The following is a 19,051-nucleotide window of genomic DNA, read 5'->3' on the forward strand; positions in this document are numbered from 1 at the left end:
GAGAGTGTAACCCTCCGTTCTCTATCGTGTTCGAGACTGGCTCTCCACTACATATTTTCAATATGTACGGGAACTCTCTAAGACACACCGCGAGGAAATAAGCAGACCAGCTGCCCCTGCGGCAGCCCGAGGCAGTTTAACCTGAATTCCGTCCGAGCCTATAAGTGGTGAGCGCCATGAGTCACAGGCGCTTGCCAAAACGCTCCAAAACTTCAGTATTCATACCAAGTAAGTAATACTCGTGGCCTAGGCGCAAGACGCCACCTAGGCTCAGCTGGCCCAGCATGATGCTAGGCCAGTGACCACCGGGGTGAAGGGCTGCTCGAGCCAGCCCGTCAGATGCCCGGCCGACCTGACCGGTCAAGGTGCTGGTGACCCTACCGCTGAGTAGCACGCAGGAGCGACTCCCACAGGGGGAGCGGATGCCACCACGTTCCATCGGTAGGACAAGGTGAATGTAGACAGAGTCGCCCATGTCACTGCTGTGTAGATCTCTGTCAGAGATACACCATTCTACAGCAACCAGGGGGCTGTTGTCCCATGGGCAGAGTGTGCCCGCCTTCCAGGCGACCCTGGCACTCCTGCCTGCTTGTCCCTGTTGGATCACCCCTGTGATCCGGTGGGACAGTCCACCCTTCGACCATGGTCTACCCGAGCACTCTCTGATCAGGCCGTATGGTATAGAGTGCAGGGATTGGTGCCAGCACCACCTAACCATTGCCATGTAGGAAGCGGCAGCCTCCTTCATGCACTGATAGGGACATTCTTGTGGCTGACACTGCTAACAACAAAAATGCTGTCCTGCGAGAAGCCACCCAAGTGTCCACGCTTAATTGGCTCATGCCGCAAGGCAGACAGTACCACCTCCCGTGGGGGGGCTGCCGACCTAATGTGCGAGCACCCGGTACACCGTGGTCTCCCTCAGCCCTAAGGGGCGGAGGCACCAGCTGGCTCACTGCCAAGAGATGCCAGCCAGCAAACTAGTGCTGTGGGATCCAACAAACGGGCACCGGTCACGAGGACGTCCCACGCCAACATCCGTGGATGTACTCAAGAACGACGCAGGAGCGCAAAGTACCAACAAACTGGCCAGATGGAGATCCAGGATCACCGGAAACGACAATGGAGGGCTCGTCTGAGGACGACCTCGAGAGAGCTACAACCCATGACATGGTGGAACCTACTCAGGGGTCCACCTGAATTGACCGCCACTGTCTCGAGAGACAGCATGTGGGGGCTGGGTATCCTGAACTGTCAGGACTGAGGAGTGGGCTCGGTGTGCTGAGCACCTCTAGCCATACCCCGCCGGTTGGCCCTGGAATTGTTTGTTTACGCTCTCTGCCGTGTGGTCTGGCCGGACCGCGGCGGCAACGATCAGCGACCGTAGATGGCCTCAGAGTACGCCGACTAGGTCAGCTCCTCTGGGTTCTACCCCGCTACCCGCCGCAACGGTTTACAGCCGCGATGATCAACCAGGAGGTTCACCGACGAGGTCGGTTTCGCTCGGGGTCTCACAGCGCTTCTGCAGCCAGGGAACCCAGGCTCCACCAACGAGGTCGGCTTCGCACTTGGGACCCTTTGGCCGCACCGAGCGCCGTCTCAAGGTTTCCCCCCGACGAGCAGGTTTCACCAGGGAGCGGACGCACGGACCGAACGCCGTCTCAAGGTTTCCCCCGACGAGCAGGTTTCACCAGGGAGCGGACGCACGGACAAGACTGAGGCTTCCTCCGCGAGGCAGATTCGGCACTCAGTCTTGTTGCTGTTGTTGTTGGCTAGCTGCGCCTAGATAGCCATGACTTCGTGACTTCTCTGGATGAGAAGAGCTTTCTCTGTGGTTTCAGACCGGTAACCGGATTCTACCCCGCAGAGTCACACCTAGGTGCATAAACGGCTCGCCGTGACACACTGTACACTGTATCGTGTGCTCTGCCCGACAGCCACAGCACGCTCTGCTGTGTCACTGAGCCCGGCTCCACCGTGAAGCTACACCACGGACGCATGAGCTGACCTCGTCAGCAATACGCCCTATAGTGTGATAATGGCTGAGATTCAGGCATACTTCCTGGCAGACCCAGCATGTCCTGTCTGTGACAGAACTACACCACTGTCGCGTGAGCTGACACCCCGCCAGAAATACGACAGTATAGTGCGCTATGATGACTGCCCAACATAAAGGGAAACCTTCGACTGACCCAGCACGTTCTGTTTGTGTCACTGAACCCAGATCCACAATACCGAACTACATCACCGGGGTGTAAGCTGGCGCAACACCCACAATACATGTATTCATGTACTCTTTGTATGTCTATTTCATATGGACCCCAGGGAGATTAGCTGTCGCTTTGGCATCAGCTAATGGGGATCCATTCAGTAAACCATACCCTGTATAGTGTGCTCTAATGGCCGTCTGACCCCAAGGAATTGTGTTAGTCTCACCTACAAACGAGACAACAGCTAACCCGAGAGGGCGAGTCAACGCTCGCTCCCTAAACTGCACACTGTAGTGCATTAATAGGCTGCTGACACTCGTAAGTAGTCTCGCCGAAAACTTTCACTAAATCCTTCTTTACAGACCTGTCCATACCAGGCAGGGCAGGAAAGAGGTGGAGCTATAGCCTGAGCTTAGCTCGCCCAGCTCTGCCAACCTGGGACCAGGTTCAAGGTAGTCTTTATTTGTCTCTCTTGAGAAAACATTGTCTTGGAGACAGAGTCACAGCTGTATACAAATAGCATATACCCGTTCACATAAAAAATACATTTTTATGGGTCTGTCAGTGGAAACGACTGGTCTTTTGCCTCTAAAACAGGCATGGCCCCTCCAGCTTCAGCTGGAAGGAAGAGACCATTCATACAGGAGGTCCTCATACCAGGGCCCCCGCAGGGCACACACTGGTCATGGCCATCCTCTGTGGGCGTGTGAGCTCCACATGCAGCCTGAGAAATCCCTGCTATTTCCATCTCCTCTTGTCTCTATATAGATATATTCATATGTATACCTATATATTATTTATTATATGTGTACCTATATATACATATAAGTATACATCTTGTATTGTACACCATATTTTAACTGTTCGGAATGTGCTCCACAGGGAGTGGGCCCATAGTAATTGCTTGAACGTGAGGGGTCATAATCTACCCTTTGCAGCTCACAATGCTGCATAACCGAATCAAGGCAACATGGTACCCTAAGACATCCCCATGACGCGGATTCTCAGTGTGCTCTCTCTTTGTTAGGACAGAGTCCCCAAATCAATGTCTACAGTTTGTTTTGTGTCACCAGCAGAGTTATGGACCTCTGGAAGAGGTTGTACATAAACTGCTCGGCCGCTCTAGCACAAAACAATCTGACATTAAGCACACTGGAGGCTTCCAAACTTTTGTATATCATACCAGTAGGCCTACAAGTCCACATGCATAGTGTGTTGTTGTAGCCATTATCATACTTATAATAATCAATTGCATTTTTATAGCGCTTTTCCAAGTGCTCAAAGCGCTTTACAATGGTACATATATATATGCCTGTACTGTATTGTACAGACTGTACAATACATTGGTAGTGTATCAGCTTGCGTGATACACATACCTGTATGCTTGTATTGATACACACAGGTATATATATATATAAGCATATAAGTATATATTAACCAGAACCAATTCTGACAGAGTAAGCGATTTAATTGCAGCGCCTAACACGGTGGGTCATCTGGAGTTTTTGTCTCCTGATCTTTGAGCCACACCGCCCTCTTGTGAACCGTGAGGCACAGTGCAGTCTGGGCAGCCGTCCCTGACGAGCATACCTCCTACACTATGACGCTCACGTCAACCTGTCAATGAGGAAGTTGGAACACGCTGGAATTGTTTGTTTACACTCTCTGCCGTGTGGTCTGGCCCGGACCGCGGCGGCAACGATCAGCGAACGTAGATGGCCTCAGAGTACGCCGACTGGGTCAGCTCCTCTAGGTTCTACCCCGCCAATCGCCGCCGCGGTGTACAGCTGCGATGATAGACCCGGAGGTCTCACCGCTTCTGCAGCCAGGGAACCAGGGCTCCGCCAACGTGGTCGGCTTCGCACTTGGCTTTGGCCACACCGAACGCCGTTTCCTAGTTTCCCCCAACGTGGTCGGGTTTCACTAGGGAACGGACGCACGGACCGAACGCCGTCTCAAGGTTTCCCCCAACGTGGTCGGGTTTCACCAGGGAACGGACGCACGGACAAGCTGAGGCTTCCTCCACTGTCTAGCGGATTAGGCCTGCAGCTTGTTGCTGTTGTTGTTTTTTTGTGGAGCTACGCGGCGCCCCGAGAGGAGTCGTCGAGACGACCAGCTCTCTTCTTACCTAGGTAAGTGGACTGTGTGCCACGCAGCTTCATGTTCTAAATATATATATTTATATATATATATGTTGTTTAATAGTGTCAAAACTGCTGAGATACACGAAACGTCTGCTCTCGTGGAAATCAAAAAATCGAAGTGGCACTGCACAGATGGGGCTTAAATAGCCCGCTGATTGGAATCTGGGCAGGGCCACCATAGAAGATGTGTCTTAAAGAGATATCCATGAACACTGCCCCGTCGGGTCAGTTCCCGTACATATTGAAAATATGTAGTGGAGAGCCAGTCTCGAACACGATAGAGAACAGGTCGTATCTGCTTTTATCCATGTTCAATTGCTGTTCATATTCATATCACGTGGACCACATATTAACTGTATATATGATGATTTGGGGTGTTACAGTACAGTGACAGTACAGTACACTAGTACAGCAGGGGTTCTCAACCTGTGGGTCGCGACCCCTCAGGGGTTCCCGAAATTATTTTGGGGGGTCCCCAGATGTTCCTTTTAGTTTTTTTTGGCTGGAAAATGGATATTGAGAGTTTACATAGTACACATGTGCATACATAAGCTTTCCTTAATGATTATATCTGGTTTCAGTATGTTCTATTTTCTCTATTATTAAGGTTATTGTAGCGGTCAATATGTATTGGGGGTGGGGCGGGGGTCGCGAGACATGGCCAAAGCATTTCCGGGGATCCCCAGCCAAAAAACGTTGAGAACCCCTGCAGTACAGTACAGTACAGTACAGGGACCCCCTGGGGACCGCCACATGGTAAATGTAATTTCTCAACCATTTTGGACACGGTGGCGGCTCGCCGGAACCGGGTCGGCACCCTGGCTGCGTTCCTGCACAAAATGTGAGCAGGGGCATACTGTATATACTTTGTGGGTGGGCGTGTCAACCATTCCAAATGAAGGATGTGAAAGTGTCAGCTAAGCCTCAAATAGTCATTCATTATTGTGAATTAATCCGTCCTCAGACAAAGTGTGAATTAAATGTTTGTTTAGGGCACTAAACGTGACGTCATGTGGCAGCCAAGTATATGGACTTTTAATGTTGCCAGTATACATACATATTTTGTGACTGGTTTTGTTTTAAGCAGCCTATGTATGCAATAACATACTGCATTCATGTCCCGTAACATATAGTGAATCTGCAATGAATGAAAGTGACTCTGCTATACAGTACATGTGCAGGCTTCTAAAAGTCAAAATGATTCTTCATTTTCCAAAAACCCAATTAATCAACAGTGTATCTGCATGGTTCTGACATTCCTCCATTTTTGGCATACGTATATGAAGGTTAACCTCGTGTAACCAGGCTTTCCACCCCAGAAGAAAGCCTGGTCTGTTACTAAATTGCAGTGTGATCTGGTCGGGAGCACAAAATGTGTCTTGTGGAACATGCCACACCAACATGTTGTTGAGGGGCATTAGCCCCTCCTATATACAGGTTTAATGTTTGTCTTTAGTTCAATGTTTGTTATAAAAAACGCCATTGACAATGAAGGGAAAATTTACATCATCTTGTCCCCAACACAAACATGAAATGCCACTAACAGTAAAGATAATTTTGTTTTTTTTGTCACCGTTTGTTTTACATCACCTACTAAACACGAGTTAGACTTTAAAATATTAGTGCCCCTCACTTCACACGGGTGTGTTTTTGCTTGTATGAGTGCAAAAGTAAACAGAGCTGCTATCTTTAAACAGATGTTAAATCTGAGTTTTTCTGTATACTATTTAAATAGTCCTGAGAAGAAATTTGTCCCAAAGTGACTGCACAAAAGATTGCTATTTGTTTCAAAAGCTTTTATCAGCTCAATTCAAATGAGCTTTATTGGCATGAGAAAACATACGTTAAGTGTCACGATATACTACAAACAGTTGAAAATGGGGAAAGTATATACAGTTGGAGGGGGTACAGCATTTTGTAAACAGAGCTATTTCACATTGCATCGTTATACCTGTTGTACGTTTTGAAACGAATTGTTCAATGTAAAACGAATCGGTTAACGATTAGTTTAACCGATGAAAAACTGCTGAGACTTAATATATCACAGGTGGTGCTGTGAAGGCAGTGGACCTGATGGCCAAAGAGACATTTTATAGAGACATGTGGAAAAATGGACAAGGGTCGTCTGTGCACCATGACTGTTCTATTGTTGCATAACACTGTTTCTATTCAAGAATGTTAGGTGGTTCCCAAAAAACTCAATGAAGGATGAAGCAGAAAGATGACATTCCAACCATCCATAATTATGTGAAAGCAGAACTTGGAAGCATACCAGTTGAAGGCTTCCACTGTTTCCGATAGTGTCAGGAATGTTGAGACAACTGTCTGTCATCTAATCTGGGAGATTAATTTGAAGGTAGTCTTGTGTTGCCAGACTGTTGCGTCTCGCAATTTCCAAATGTGTCTGTCATACAGTCTAGACTGCAACGGAAGCTCTATCATGAGTAAAATATAAAGCGGAAGTGGAGCCTCCTCCCCACTTCCGTTTCGTCTTTACAGTCGCACATATTTACGGTATCCTAATACAAATAGAAATCATCTAAGCATTACATATAGCTTGTAGTTTAGCAGGAAAAAAAGAAAAAAAGTTCTGAAGAAGGTGTAGTTCCAGACTCTATATAGCATTCGGAGATTGTGGAATACCGCCCGGTAGTTACTTTTTGATAAGCCTTTGTAAAACTAATCGTTAACCGATTCGTTTTACATTGAACAATTCAAAAATATATAATTTTCTTCGTGGTTGGAGGACTAAAATCAGACAATGACCAAGACAATTGGATTGAATAGCACAAACATTGACTTCATAATTAAGGGCTCTCCTTATAGGGTGCCTCCCAGAATATGCTAGGAATGAGCTGGACATGAACTCATGAAGGTGACCGTGAGTCATCTCATCATAGTGACACCGAGGAGGCTCCATCTGTTCCAGCTGTGTGGTCCCAGCATGCCACACATGACAGGAAATGAAGAAAGACTGGACAGCTGTGTTACTTTTACCAAGTCAAGGCAGCTGTAACATGCTGTAGTTACATGTTTTTTGTACAAGCAGTTGGCATGTTGGTTCAGTATACCCTGCAGGGCAGTGACAAAAGTCACTGACCAGGTGCTCTCTAGACTAGAGAATTAGCCCGTAGGCCTACAGTGTCCCAGACCCTGCCACCTGGGTCGGGACTTGGGAACTGCATCTTAACTGATCTACGAAAACAAGCTCACTGCGTTGTGTGTGTTGTGAGCTTGTAGATCTGATATTTTCACTAGTTTAATAATGGACCTAAATCCAATTTCCAATAAAACCCAATTTTAAGCATTTAATTACAGCAATAGTACACTGTAGATTAATTTCTCAATTTGTCTCCATGACCATGAGTCAAAAAGTACCATAAATGAAGTAAAGCAGCCATACAAAACTTATTTACGGTAAATGGATAAGTAGTACAGTACAGGGCTACAGGCTACAGCTACAGCTCATTATGGCAGTGCCAGTCCCCAAACCCCATTGCCACAATCCCAACACACCTCCCGAGTCCTATGGCCCGCCCGCGCGTCCCTCCAGCCGGGCCAAGTGGTGACTCAGGGAATTCCTTTTGGAACCATGACGTGAAAGTGAAACCTACGGATTGCAGCTTTAATAACACTGAGGATTTCGCTGTGTGTGTGTGTGTGCGTGAACGGGGCGGACCATCATCATCATCAGACGTGACGCCGGAGCCCCTCCGTCCCGACAGCAGCAGCAGCGTGTCGGCCTGGCTGGAAGGAACAGAATGAAACATGGATGAGGAGGAGGTCGCCGAAAGTTGGGAGGAAGCCGCGGACAGCGGGGTAAGAGAACCACAAAGCTTCTCGTTGTCGTTACGGTTGTACGTATCCAGGAATCATGTGGCTCTACCTGGGCTTTTACGAAGAGCCAACGATCCGCTGGGAACAAGTCATCAACCGCCCCGTCCGTCCCTCCTCCCTTCATGTCACGACTCTTAACAGGCCAGCCGTGTTAGCATGTTGTTAGCCACAACACAACTTCATGTTGAGCTAACGTGGCTAACGAACGAAATCTGTCGTTTCTGGCCCAAGAAGACACCAACTAATACATAGTTTGAAGTACTTGTATTTGTCAAAAAAGGAGACCTCATTGATATGTCGGGGTTTGTTTTTTGGGAGGTGGGGGGTTTCTTTCGTGACCGTCCCGTCCCGGGCCGCCGGCATGAAGGAAGGCGTTGCTAACGTTAGCCGCTAATAGTTAGCGGTTTGAGCTAAACTAACTTGGTAGTTGTGTGTCTGCGTGTTATACCTACGGTAAAGGTGCCGACGGCAGCGATGTCACAACGAGGCGTCCCCACCAGAAAAGAGACTCTTCGTAGTTCGGTGTAGCGTGACGAAAATAGCTGATGGTCTCTAGTCTCAACACGCCGCATTCCTTTATTTATAGCTCAGTGGTTCCCAAACTTTTTCCATGTCAAGGACTCCCAAATTGACACTAATTAGCCCACTAATTAGCCCGCAGACCCACCATTTGACGAGATAATGCCAGGGACCCCCATACCATAAGAGAAGATTTTTACTGGCAGGGATTCTCAACCCGTTTAATTTCAAGGACCCCCAGTTTGACATGCATTAGTCTACGGATGGACACCCATTTAATGTCATTTAAATCTCCGAGACCCCCAATTTATAATGTAAAATCAATATTGGTTTAACTCTGAGAGTGTACATTTGGTTCCATTTGTCCACACTCAGAGTTACAGTCCCATAAGGGTCCATTTGGTTTGGTCATGTGTTGTGAACTTGCGATCGCTATTAAAATGGCTTTAAAAAGTCCAGGCAGCAACTTACTGCACACTTCCCTGATTGTTTGTGACGTCATTTTGAAATCCTTGGTCTCTTTCTTGTAGCGGGTTCCCTGACAGTTGACAGCATAGCATGTTGTCAACAGGTACCAGGTAGTAGTTAGGCCATGAGCTTGGCAGTGGCTAAGCTGATGGCAACTACTAACTTTGAGTGTATAATAAGGACTTAAACCAGTGATTCTCAACCCTTACATTTGTGGACTCTTGAGTTACAGACCCATGATAACTCATAAAGGAACCCCTGGGGGTCCCTGCATGGACCCCCAGGGGGACTCCCTGCGCATACACGCACACACACACACACACACACACACACACACACACACACACACAGCATTAGAGAACCTTTCTCCCCATGTCAGAAGTTTACTTCCTTTGGGCAAAATGTGGACCCATTTTGTCTAAAATCTAGGATCATTTTGTGGGCACATGGCAGGGGAGAAGAAAAACATGACTTGGCAAGTGCCCCACAGAAGACACTTATAAATAGCTTGAAACTGAAACTAGCCTCCCGTCTGTTGGCCTCTCTGACTTACTACCTACTTGTTAAATGTTTCCAAATTCAATTTGAATGTCTCATCACAGCATAATGTCTTTGGACATTTCTTTTTATTACAGGAAATGGAAAGAAGATTGGAGGAGAAGCTAAGGATCAGCCAGAAAGAAAAGTAAGAACTGCAAAGCAAAAAACTAAACGGCCCCCTAATTCTCCTGGTTCAGTCTAAGATTTGTATGGTAGCTGTCCACCTATAATGTTTAAAATGTCTGACTGTCCCTTTTTGTTTCCAGAGTGTCCAGTAACAATTCTTCACGCTCACCATTGAAGACGGCCATAGTGATCCAGGATGAGTCTCTGCCGGCAGCGCCGCCACCCCAGATCCGAATCTTGAAGCGCCCCTCCAGCAACGGGACACTGGGGTCGCCTATTTCTCAGAACAGGCCTACCCAACAGGTCAAGTCTCTGGCCCAGCGTGAGGCAGAGTATGCAGAGGCCAGAAAGAGAATATTGGGCAGTGCCAGCCCCGAAGAGTCGCCTCAGGATAAGCCCACCACAGAAAGGTAATATAATATTCACTTTTCGTCTGTGCAGCTTAGCTGTCATGCATGTACCTTTTGACTTGGATCGCCTAGGGTTTAAAACTTTGCATGTTCCACATTCTGCTGAACCGCCTGATGTTGATTGCGTTTCTCCATCAGACCAGGGCGCAATAACTCGGCCCTGCCTTCAGAGGAGACTCGATCAAACAATCACGCTGTCCGCCAGCCAGCAGGCCCAGACGGCACCCAAGGCTTCCGCCAGCACAGATAAGTGGGCCAAGAGCCACCTAGCCATGGGGGGGGGGAAGAGAGAGACCAACAGGAGGAGAGTGGAATATGAATATTACCCTCCCTGCCTCCTAGCAAATGCAGCATTGCTTTAAAACAAAACAACTTTCCTTTCATTTTCCATGCTGTCGGACGGGTTATGAATACAGCTACAACCCCACCACCACTTCCCACTTGTAATTGTGGAATTTGAAGTGGAAGGAAATAACTTGTGCCGGAAGTGAAAAAGGAAAGTGTTCTCTCTTGTCTCCCCACTCCACTCTGTTTGACACTGTGATTTAAAAAGGACACCTTCTGGACACACTGTGATGATCCCTTTAAGAGACTGCCCCCGTCCCCAGTCCCCACACACCTACACCCACCAAGCCCAGGGATTCTACTTCTTCTCCTCCTCCTTCTGCTCGGTCCTTTGTGGTCGGTCCTGAGACTGGTCCGTGGCGGGAAGCCCATGGAGCTGAAGGCTCCTTTGGACGTTGGCTACGGACACTGCTGTATGGCAAAGACATACAGCTGTGTTGAGTGAAAGATGGATAAAGAAGAGAGAGAGGAGTTGTGACGGGGGCCATAGCAAAATGAGATGGGCTGGCGCACGTGTACCTCTCCAGCAATAATACCTGAAATCTCTCAAATTCACCTCCCCTGATCTACCGCCCCCCCAACCCAACTATTTTTAATGTCTTTGTCATGTTTTGGGGTTTATTTTTTTTTATTTTTCTTGCTCTTGAATAATGAAATATGTACATTGCCATTTGTTTTAATATTGAGGGTGGTGTGTGTGGAAGTTGAATATTTGACATGTTCTGTTTACGTTTTGTCTCCCCCACCCCCCACCCCCCCTTTATTCTGGCATCTTCCTCAGACGGTCCTCGTTTCTATTTAAAATAAAGTAAAATGACGATTGAAATTTACAAAGACAAATGAAGAGGGCATTGTGCATATCAGCCCATTTCTAAGCAGCCTTTCTGCCCTTTTTGTATAAGACGGTAGCGATGTCAGTGCAGTATTTTAACCTGAATGAACTAAAAGCCCATTTTTAAATCGCTGTGTGTCTATCAGGTAATTAACTCGTCAGTTTGTCGAGGTGGTGTGTTAAACCCCCTCATATCTACTGTCAGCTGTGTGCTTGTTTCTTCATTTGTCTTTCACTGATGTGCGTATGAACTCAGGTGCAAGTGAAAGAGGCTGAATGAATGAAATGAACTGAGATTGTATTTTTTTTTCCCTCTTCTGATAGTGATGACGACAACATGAACACCAGGCAAATGTCCGTATTTAAGGTTGGCACCTACTTTAGAAATATAATGCTCGTAGAGTGTGCGGTGAAATGTCACTGAAATATATGTCCCTGTCCAATGATGAGTGCATATTTTGGAATGAAAGGAACCAATGAAAGCCAGGTCTGTCTGTCAGGTAGTATCTTGTCTGCTAGGGGGACACATAAGGAACAGTGACGGACTTGTGATTGTTGAGAAAAGTGGCTGTTTTCTTACTTTATGCTCTGGCACCAACATGGAATGTGTAGAATCAAACTATATGGTGCAGCAATGAAGCTTTTCTTTTGAGCGACTTCCTGGGCTGTCTTATTACTGTCCTATAGGTGTTCTGTTCATAAATCTTCACCACCCTCTGATGTCATGGCCAGGGTGGGGGGGAGATCTCATTGTAGCCATGTTCAGTGCTGCACATTATTGCAGGAGTTTGTTTTTCTCAGACGGAAAACTGTCTTGTAGTGGTTGAACTCAGCTTGTGCCTCCCGTATCGGTTTCTTGCTGTTTGCTTACTGAACAACATGGTCAGGTCCATTATGTAAGTGAGTGAAGACAAACTACTATCTAAGGGAATTTATGAGTAATACCGTTAACCTTTCTGAAAATGTATCTGGAAGGCTGGGAAACAAACAGGGTTGAGCTCAGAGAGAGAGAGAACACAAACTGCCTGTAAATACTGATTTAATAAACAATTTGTAAAAAAACAAACAAAAGTATTTTATGTGTTGAACTTAAAAGGCTCATTGCTTATGTTAATTCAAGAATGTTGCTTCAAATGGGCTCTGGGCAACTGTGCAGACCTAAAGTAATCCCAGAGTAAATGCAATCCTATGATGTCAGTGTTAAGTCTGAGATAGTTGAGTTTGTTTTCTTGACACACAACGGCCTTAAATCATGTAGGCAGCACATAATGAAGCAACACTGATCACGGATTCAGGATGTCATTTGCCAAAGCCAAGGGGTAAATAACCTGCCTGTGGTCTCCGAGGCTAAGGAGTAAAGGAGAAAAAAAAGTTCTGTTGCAACAAAGGTTCTGTTGCAGTCATTGATACAATTCCGTATCAATGACCTCACACAATACAGAATTGTATTATTGCATTGTAAGAATAGTGTGTGTGTGTGTACTGTATATATATATATATATATATATATATATTTGAATACATTTTCATTGACTGGATTGAGGGCAACTTGCTGCCTTTTAAATATTTCCTCATTCCGTCCTTTCTCCCTTTGTCCACTAGAGGTCTGTCTTGCTCTTAAAATCAGTTTGCTCCCATTAGTCATTAGTGCAAACTTCCATGGTGATTAAAAAGATATTTTCATGTGTTTCAAAAGCAGAACAAGGAAGAAAAGGTAAAAGAAGTGACATGACTGGAATGAATGCACATACATGTTTGTGAGATATTTAAACCAGGTATTGAATGTTTTTCAGACCAAGGTCCCCTTATCTTCGACCGAGATGAAGCAGCCAGGGACCCCCACATATTGTATACAGTTGTGTTGCAGATTACACTTTTTCATAGATGGCTTCATTCACTTTGAAACTGACAGCAAAATGTATGCAATATCAGTCGTTCTAGGGCTATACCAACACCACACTTAATAAATCATGTCCAAGAATGACACCTTTAGGGATTTTGTTTCAAGAATGTACAGTATTTTAATTAATGTACATATCAAATTTTCCTTATCTGGGTGTAGAGGGAGGGAGACCCGCACACTGTCACTTGCTGGTTCAAGAGCTTTTTATTTAATGTCAAAAAACTAAATGCAACGTTTCGGTCTTTCGACCTTCCTCAGGCATGATTTCAACCTTATCTGGGTGAAATTGCCCTCACTGGTAAATGTTTGAGAAGTCGTGGGAGTACTCACATTTCTTTACTCATTGCAGATGAAAATGATACATTTAATTCAGTGACTTTAAAATGTTTATTTCGGAACATTTTGGAAGCAGGGCTACAACCTGTAAATCAGCATTGACAAAATCTTCATTGGATTATTAAGGTTCACCTTGGATAACATAACATAACCTCTGTATACTATAAATTTAAATCAAAATAGGCACACGTGTACAAAATAGAAATGTATTAATTAAATTAAAACATACACTTTAAAGACCTTATACCGTTTGGTTAGCACATTGGTTAGTAACAGCAGTAGGCTACATAAGTCTTGCTGTGTTTGGTCAAGTTATGGATGTGGCTCAGTCATCCATGGCACTCTTTGGCTGAAGGAGAGTTAACACACTGTCCAAAATACACAGTAAAACCCTTAGCGATAATTTACCCATTTGCAACTCTTAAGAGTTTACAAATATAACCAAATGGACCTGTAACGGTCCATTTGGTTAAATTTGTACACAAGAGTTAAATGTATGCTGAGGATTTTACTGTGCAGCGGGATGCTAGCTCATACTGATGACACTGCACTGTGTGGAGGACAGGGGCTGGTTAAGGGGCGGCCATGACGGGGATTCAGACAGGAGCTGGTCTAGACGCTTGTACTGCTTCTTGGACGGACGTTCCCCGCGGATACAACGAAGACAGTTCAGCATGCCGAAGTCTATCAGCATCTGGGGAAAAGGACAACAAGGCCTGTGTGTGAATGTGGCACACGTCTCGACTAATCTGGCTTCACTGATAACAGGAAATACACAAGTGCATTGTATATATTATACAATAAGGACCATATCCATCTAGAGATTTGTGATATGGGCTCAAATTGTATTTTATTTATTTTAAGTCTCAAAACGGACCGCACAAAGTTCATATTTCTCCATAAAATAACGCAAGCAAGCACAATCTAATCTCTAGATTAATCAACTAAAATGGAAAAAAGCAAAAACAAGAGTAAAAGACACCAATGCAAAAATAATAAAACTAAAATAAATGTCATGGCTGGCCATCTGAGTCTTAGGGGGAAGATGTTGCTTCCATGCGTGACCTTTCGATGTGTTTTTAATTTGGTCTTTTTAAGTATTGTAGGCCTAAATTACTCAAGTATAGTGCTTTAATCCCTATAATACCTTTAAAAAATAATCGATCTACGATCTGAAAAGCTTGTGAGCTTGTGGATTGCCTTTTTCCTCAAACCAAAATATATATTTAGAAAAATACAGTGACAACACACCTCCAGCACGAAGCACATGAGGAGATTGAGGGCAGCCAGTGACACCAGCAGCATTTTGTACGTCATATCAGAGATGTCGTACAGCTGAAGGAACTTCCTCCAGATGTCACCAGGATAAAGTACCAGCCAGGTCATCAGCGCAAAGAGCACCAGTAGTATACACAAGAACAGCACTAGAGAGAGAGATGACAGTGTTTGTAGACACACACTCTTGTGAAACTTTACACATTAGTGATCGGTTTTCTACAACTCAGAAGCAGCCTTTCCATAGAGAGCCGACGTCCTGACGTCACTTCTGCCTGGTTCACGGAGAATAACATGGGGTCCTCTTGAAATCGTCTCATATAAGAATTGTGGTCCAAAAATAAACAAGCTGTCTCTGCGTTATTGTCAGGGAGGTGTGTCTGTATCGTTTACGACAGTCAGTCACTCATATTTGATACAGTCTGTTTCTAGCAAAAATCCAACTAATTCAGTAGCAGTAACATTATTTTCTCTCAGTCAGTTGATTCTTCATATCCATATCAGTGAAACGGCCAGGATGACATGTTTATTTTTCAAACACAGTTGAGGCGATCTAACATCCCCCTATGGGGATTACAATGCAAATAAAAAAGTACATGAATCTGTGGACTTGCGCCCTCTAACGATATTGACGTCAGACTTTGGTGCTCTATAACGGATGCCCTCATAAACATGTATTCTTTACATTAAATAAAATAATAAAAACAGATTAGTGAATGGACTGCATTTATATAGCGCTTTTCTCCAAAGCGCTTTACATTACAATGTGCTTAACATGTAATCTCGGCATCATTGTAAATGAGGGGCTCCCTCAATGACCTCTCCGAGAATTTAAATAAAAGGTTGAATGAACATTCACCCATTCACAAGGCACCAACATGCTCATCGGGAGCAGTGAGGGGTTCAGTGTCTTGATCAAGGACACTTTGACACTTAGCTCTTAGTAGACAGTAGACACTAACATCTCTGCTGTCTTGTGTTTAGCTATGGAAAGCAATAGTGGTCCTGTAATTGACAGCTGAAATGTAGCGATATTCCCCTATGAACAACAGTATAAAAACAGGGTTGTTTAAATGTAAATGGAATGCACTATATACTGTAGCACTATATAGCACTTTTCTCCAAAGTGCTTTGCAATGTATTTCACATTCACCCATTTGCAAAGCACCAACCTGCTCATGGGAGCAGTTTAGGGGTTCAGTGTCCTGCTTACCATTGTGGTAGAGAGGCTTCTTATAAGGATAGCTTTTGGTAACCACCACAGCCATGATGATGTACTGGTAACCAGAGAGAGCAAAAATACTCGTGTCTTCCATGTTGGGTAGGTTGGCTGCACCAGACATTGTTGAATTGAGTGGAACAAACCTAGAGGAATACATGAAATACCTTGAAGTAAACATTTGACAATTTTCAATGTCATTGGTACTTCCATAGTAGTCTGGTTGGTGTGTGGACAGCTTTACATATTTTACAATATTTAACGCGAACCCTATAATTTATATTGTGAGGAAGACGTGAAAATCTGACATCTGACAGTATGTGTGTTGTTTAAGTCAGATTTCCAGCACATTGACATCCACATTCTATATTCACCTCAATTCATATTAACATAATGAATGGATTCACGTTAAATTAGATTTTAAATATTAGAAAAATGTTAGCGAGTCTAAAAGCTCATAGCTCTGGAAATAAGTCCTTGACTTATTGTGTCATATCATGGTGTCATAGGATGATCTCCTGGGGAGGTGCATCTTGTTTCCAGGACAAGCCTGTCCTGGAAACGAGTCTCCGGACGTGCCCTAAGTGGTCAGACTAATTTAGAAAAACGTGTTTCTCGATGATTCAGTTAATCGAAAAAGTAATTGATAATATAATCACTACGCAAATAATCGATAGCTGCAGTCGTAATTACTAATGCTTAAAGTGTCTCTGACCAGTCCTGGGAGGTGGTGATGAGCAGAGCTGACACCTGGCCCAACACAATGAGGATGGTGTGTAGAAACAGACTCCCTAGGACAGGCAGGGCCAGCAGGCTGGCCGGGGGCCTGCGTGGGTGAAGGTCTTCGCTGGGGCCTCCTCTTCCCATGACAATGGCCAGCAGTGTCACCAGTACCATGTCAACGAACAGGAACTGAAAGTCACCCAAATTGGTCTTAATCTGGATGGGCACAAAAATACAGCCACATGGTCCATTATTGAAAGGTTATACGCCTAGGCAAGTTCACTACGTCTTATGTCTTATATACTTACTGTATCCTAAGACAACAACTTCTGTACGACAATAATGTTCACGTTATTCAAAGCCTGCCTCTATCCACAGAGACTGCCTGACACAGAGCAAGTCTAGAGAAATTGCACCAGTTTGCGTGAGAACAGATGCATGTTATGATACCTCGTTAATAATACCTTGTTTAAAACGGTACAAAAAATAGCAGAGCAATAAGTTCCTAACACATTGCGATGCGGCATATTGTGTATTCTCACTACTTTGGGAAAATCTTTCAAGTTTTTAATAATAACAATTATTATTATAAGTCGCTAATGGCTTAAGCAGCAGACTGCATCTGTGGGAAGTGACTACTGAAGTGTTAGTGGAAAACGACAAGGGGAAGTGCAATGCAGAGTCTTTACTGGTGAGGTGAGGAAGGGCAGGTAGACAGTCAGGAGACCGAGGGAACATGACTGTGTGATGAGGAGGAGGATGCTACTCACTGTGTAGCAGATGAGGGAGGTATCATGCTACTCACTGTGTAGCAGATGAGGACGGAGCAGAACTGAATGAGACTGTACAAGGCCATGTATCTGAAGAGACTGAAGGAAGTGACCAGGGAACATCTTCCCTCCCTGCACACAGGAATAAACATGGGACATGATTATATATATATATATATATATATATATATATATATATATAAAATATTGTCCATGCCATCTCTCCACACCTACATTAATAGAAAGATGTAGAATTCTGTACCATTATTAAGTTCAGACAGTGGCACAACCAAAATGTAGTTGTAATTCGTGTTTCCACCGACACTGTCTCTGAATTTATACTGAGGACATGAATACTTGAATTGTATCTTTTGTTTGTATTGTTTGCGTTTACCTAATGAGCAGTGGTACACAGCTGATGTTGTCAGACTTGGAGGTGAAAGATGACGCCACCGAAGCCTCGGCCTCCGACAACGATATCCCCACGTCTGCCGCTCGGAGGGCGCCACAGTCATTGGCCCCGTCTCCACACATGCCCACGCGGTAGCTGCAACGAGACAAGCAGTTAAAACACAGTTGCTGACTTATGATTAATGAACTTATGATTAATGAACAAAAAGGTTTTTGTTTTATGGTGAAAACGCTGCCCTGCGACGTGTTGTGAGCTTGTAGATTAGCTATCTGCACTATTTTTTGTACGCCACCATTGTGCAGTATAATCGATTTAGTCGATTGTTCAATTAGAATTATTTTTTTAGGCCAGAGCCTATATGTGGCATGCGCCTGGACCACTAGGCTATCTGAAGACATTTTCTTTAAGGCAATCTTAAACGTGCTCTGTGAAACACTCAGATTAGTGGGCATCTTATTCCATTGTACAGCTGCAGTGTAGAGCAATGTGATTTTGTCCATTATTAGTGAACAAAAAGGTAATAAGTCTGTTACCTCTTGTAAACTAGATGTGCGTATCTTAGTAGTAAACAGGATCGAGATGTTTGCATGAATGGAATTTTAACACAACCCTTTTGAGACTTTAGTAGTTTATGTTTTAGTCATTGTAATAATCTGGTTTACCAAGAGGGTGCAGCGTAATCATAATTACATTACAATTATTACTAGTGCCCCAGTTAGTGTGTGAAGAACTGATCTGTCCAGAAAGTTCGCTTTTCTTGCTAAAAACACAAAGTATCTTGGCAAGACTTTTAAAGCTATATTTTAAAGCCTTTCGTTTATTTTCTCTCTTTTTCTCTTCATACTGGCAGCACATAGATATACAGTATGTATCGAAAACCAATCAAATGTTGTTTGATACTACTGTTGCAACTCTCTACATAAAGCTGATGCATTTGTTATACTAGATCTCAAGTTTCAGCTCCTGGGTGGAGCCGCCAGGC

General features: G+C 44.6%; 2 protein-coding genes across 3 annotated transcripts in view; one reads left to right on the forward strand and one right to left on the reverse strand.

Moving 5' to 3' along the window:
- The first annotated feature begins 7,812 nt into the window (after window positions 1–7,812).
- On the forward strand, window positions 7,813–12,628 carry szrd1 (SUZ RNA binding domain containing 1). The gene is made up of 4 exons (XM_080763343.1): window positions 7,813–8,173; window positions 9,814–9,863; window positions 9,985–10,254; window positions 10,393–12,628. Exons 1-4 carry the CDS (start codon window positions 8,123–8,125, stop codon window positions 10,502–10,504), a joined length of 483 nt encoding a protein of 160 aa, XP_080619469.1. The 5' UTR covers window positions 7,813–8,122; the 3' UTR covers window positions 10,505–12,628.
- An 872-nt stretch (window positions 12,629–13,500) lies between these two features.
- The window catches only part of atp13a2 (ATPase cation transporting 13A2), a 35,238-nt gene continuing 29,687 nt past the window's right edge, over window positions 13,501–19,051 (reverse strand). For both annotated transcript variants that reach the window (XM_080764030.1, XM_080764031.1), the window contains exons 24-29: window positions 18,052–18,204; window positions 17,693–17,789; window positions 16,880–17,103; window positions 16,159–16,310; window positions 14,922–15,094; window positions 13,501–14,364 (exon numbers count right to left, since the gene is read on the reverse strand). In XM_080764030.1, the coding sequence (XP_080620156.1) occupies window positions 14,197–14,364; window positions 14,922–15,094; window positions 16,159–16,310; window positions 16,880–17,103; window positions 17,693–17,789; window positions 18,052–18,204 (967 nt within the window). In that variant the 3' untranslated portion in view covers window positions 13,501–14,196. The remainder of the gene's footprint in view (window positions 14,365–14,921; window positions 15,095–16,158; window positions 16,311–16,879; window positions 17,104–17,692; window positions 17,790–18,051; window positions 18,205–19,051) is intronic.

Source organism: Protomyctophum bolini (assembly GCF_963924005.1).
Source record: "Protomyctophum bolini genome assembly, chromosome: 5".
Classification (NCBI taxonomy): domain Eukaryota; kingdom Metazoa; phylum Chordata; class Actinopteri; order Myctophiformes; family Myctophidae; genus Protomyctophum; species Protomyctophum bolini.

Bases quoted from the DNA above. Each gene is read 5' to 3' on its own strand.
- szrd1 (XM_080763343.1), top strand. From the start codon at position 8,123: ATGGATGAGGAGGAGGTCGCCGAAAGTTGGGAGGAAGCCGCGGACAGC. The intron at 8,174-9,813 runs GTAAGAGAACCA...TTTTTATTACAG, and splicing joins AGGAAGCCGCGGACAGCGGG to GAAATGGAAAGAAGATTGGA. The intron at 10,255-10,392 runs GTAATATAATAT...TTTCTCCATCAG, and splicing joins GATAAGCCCACCACAGAAAG to ACCAGGGCGCAATAACTCGG.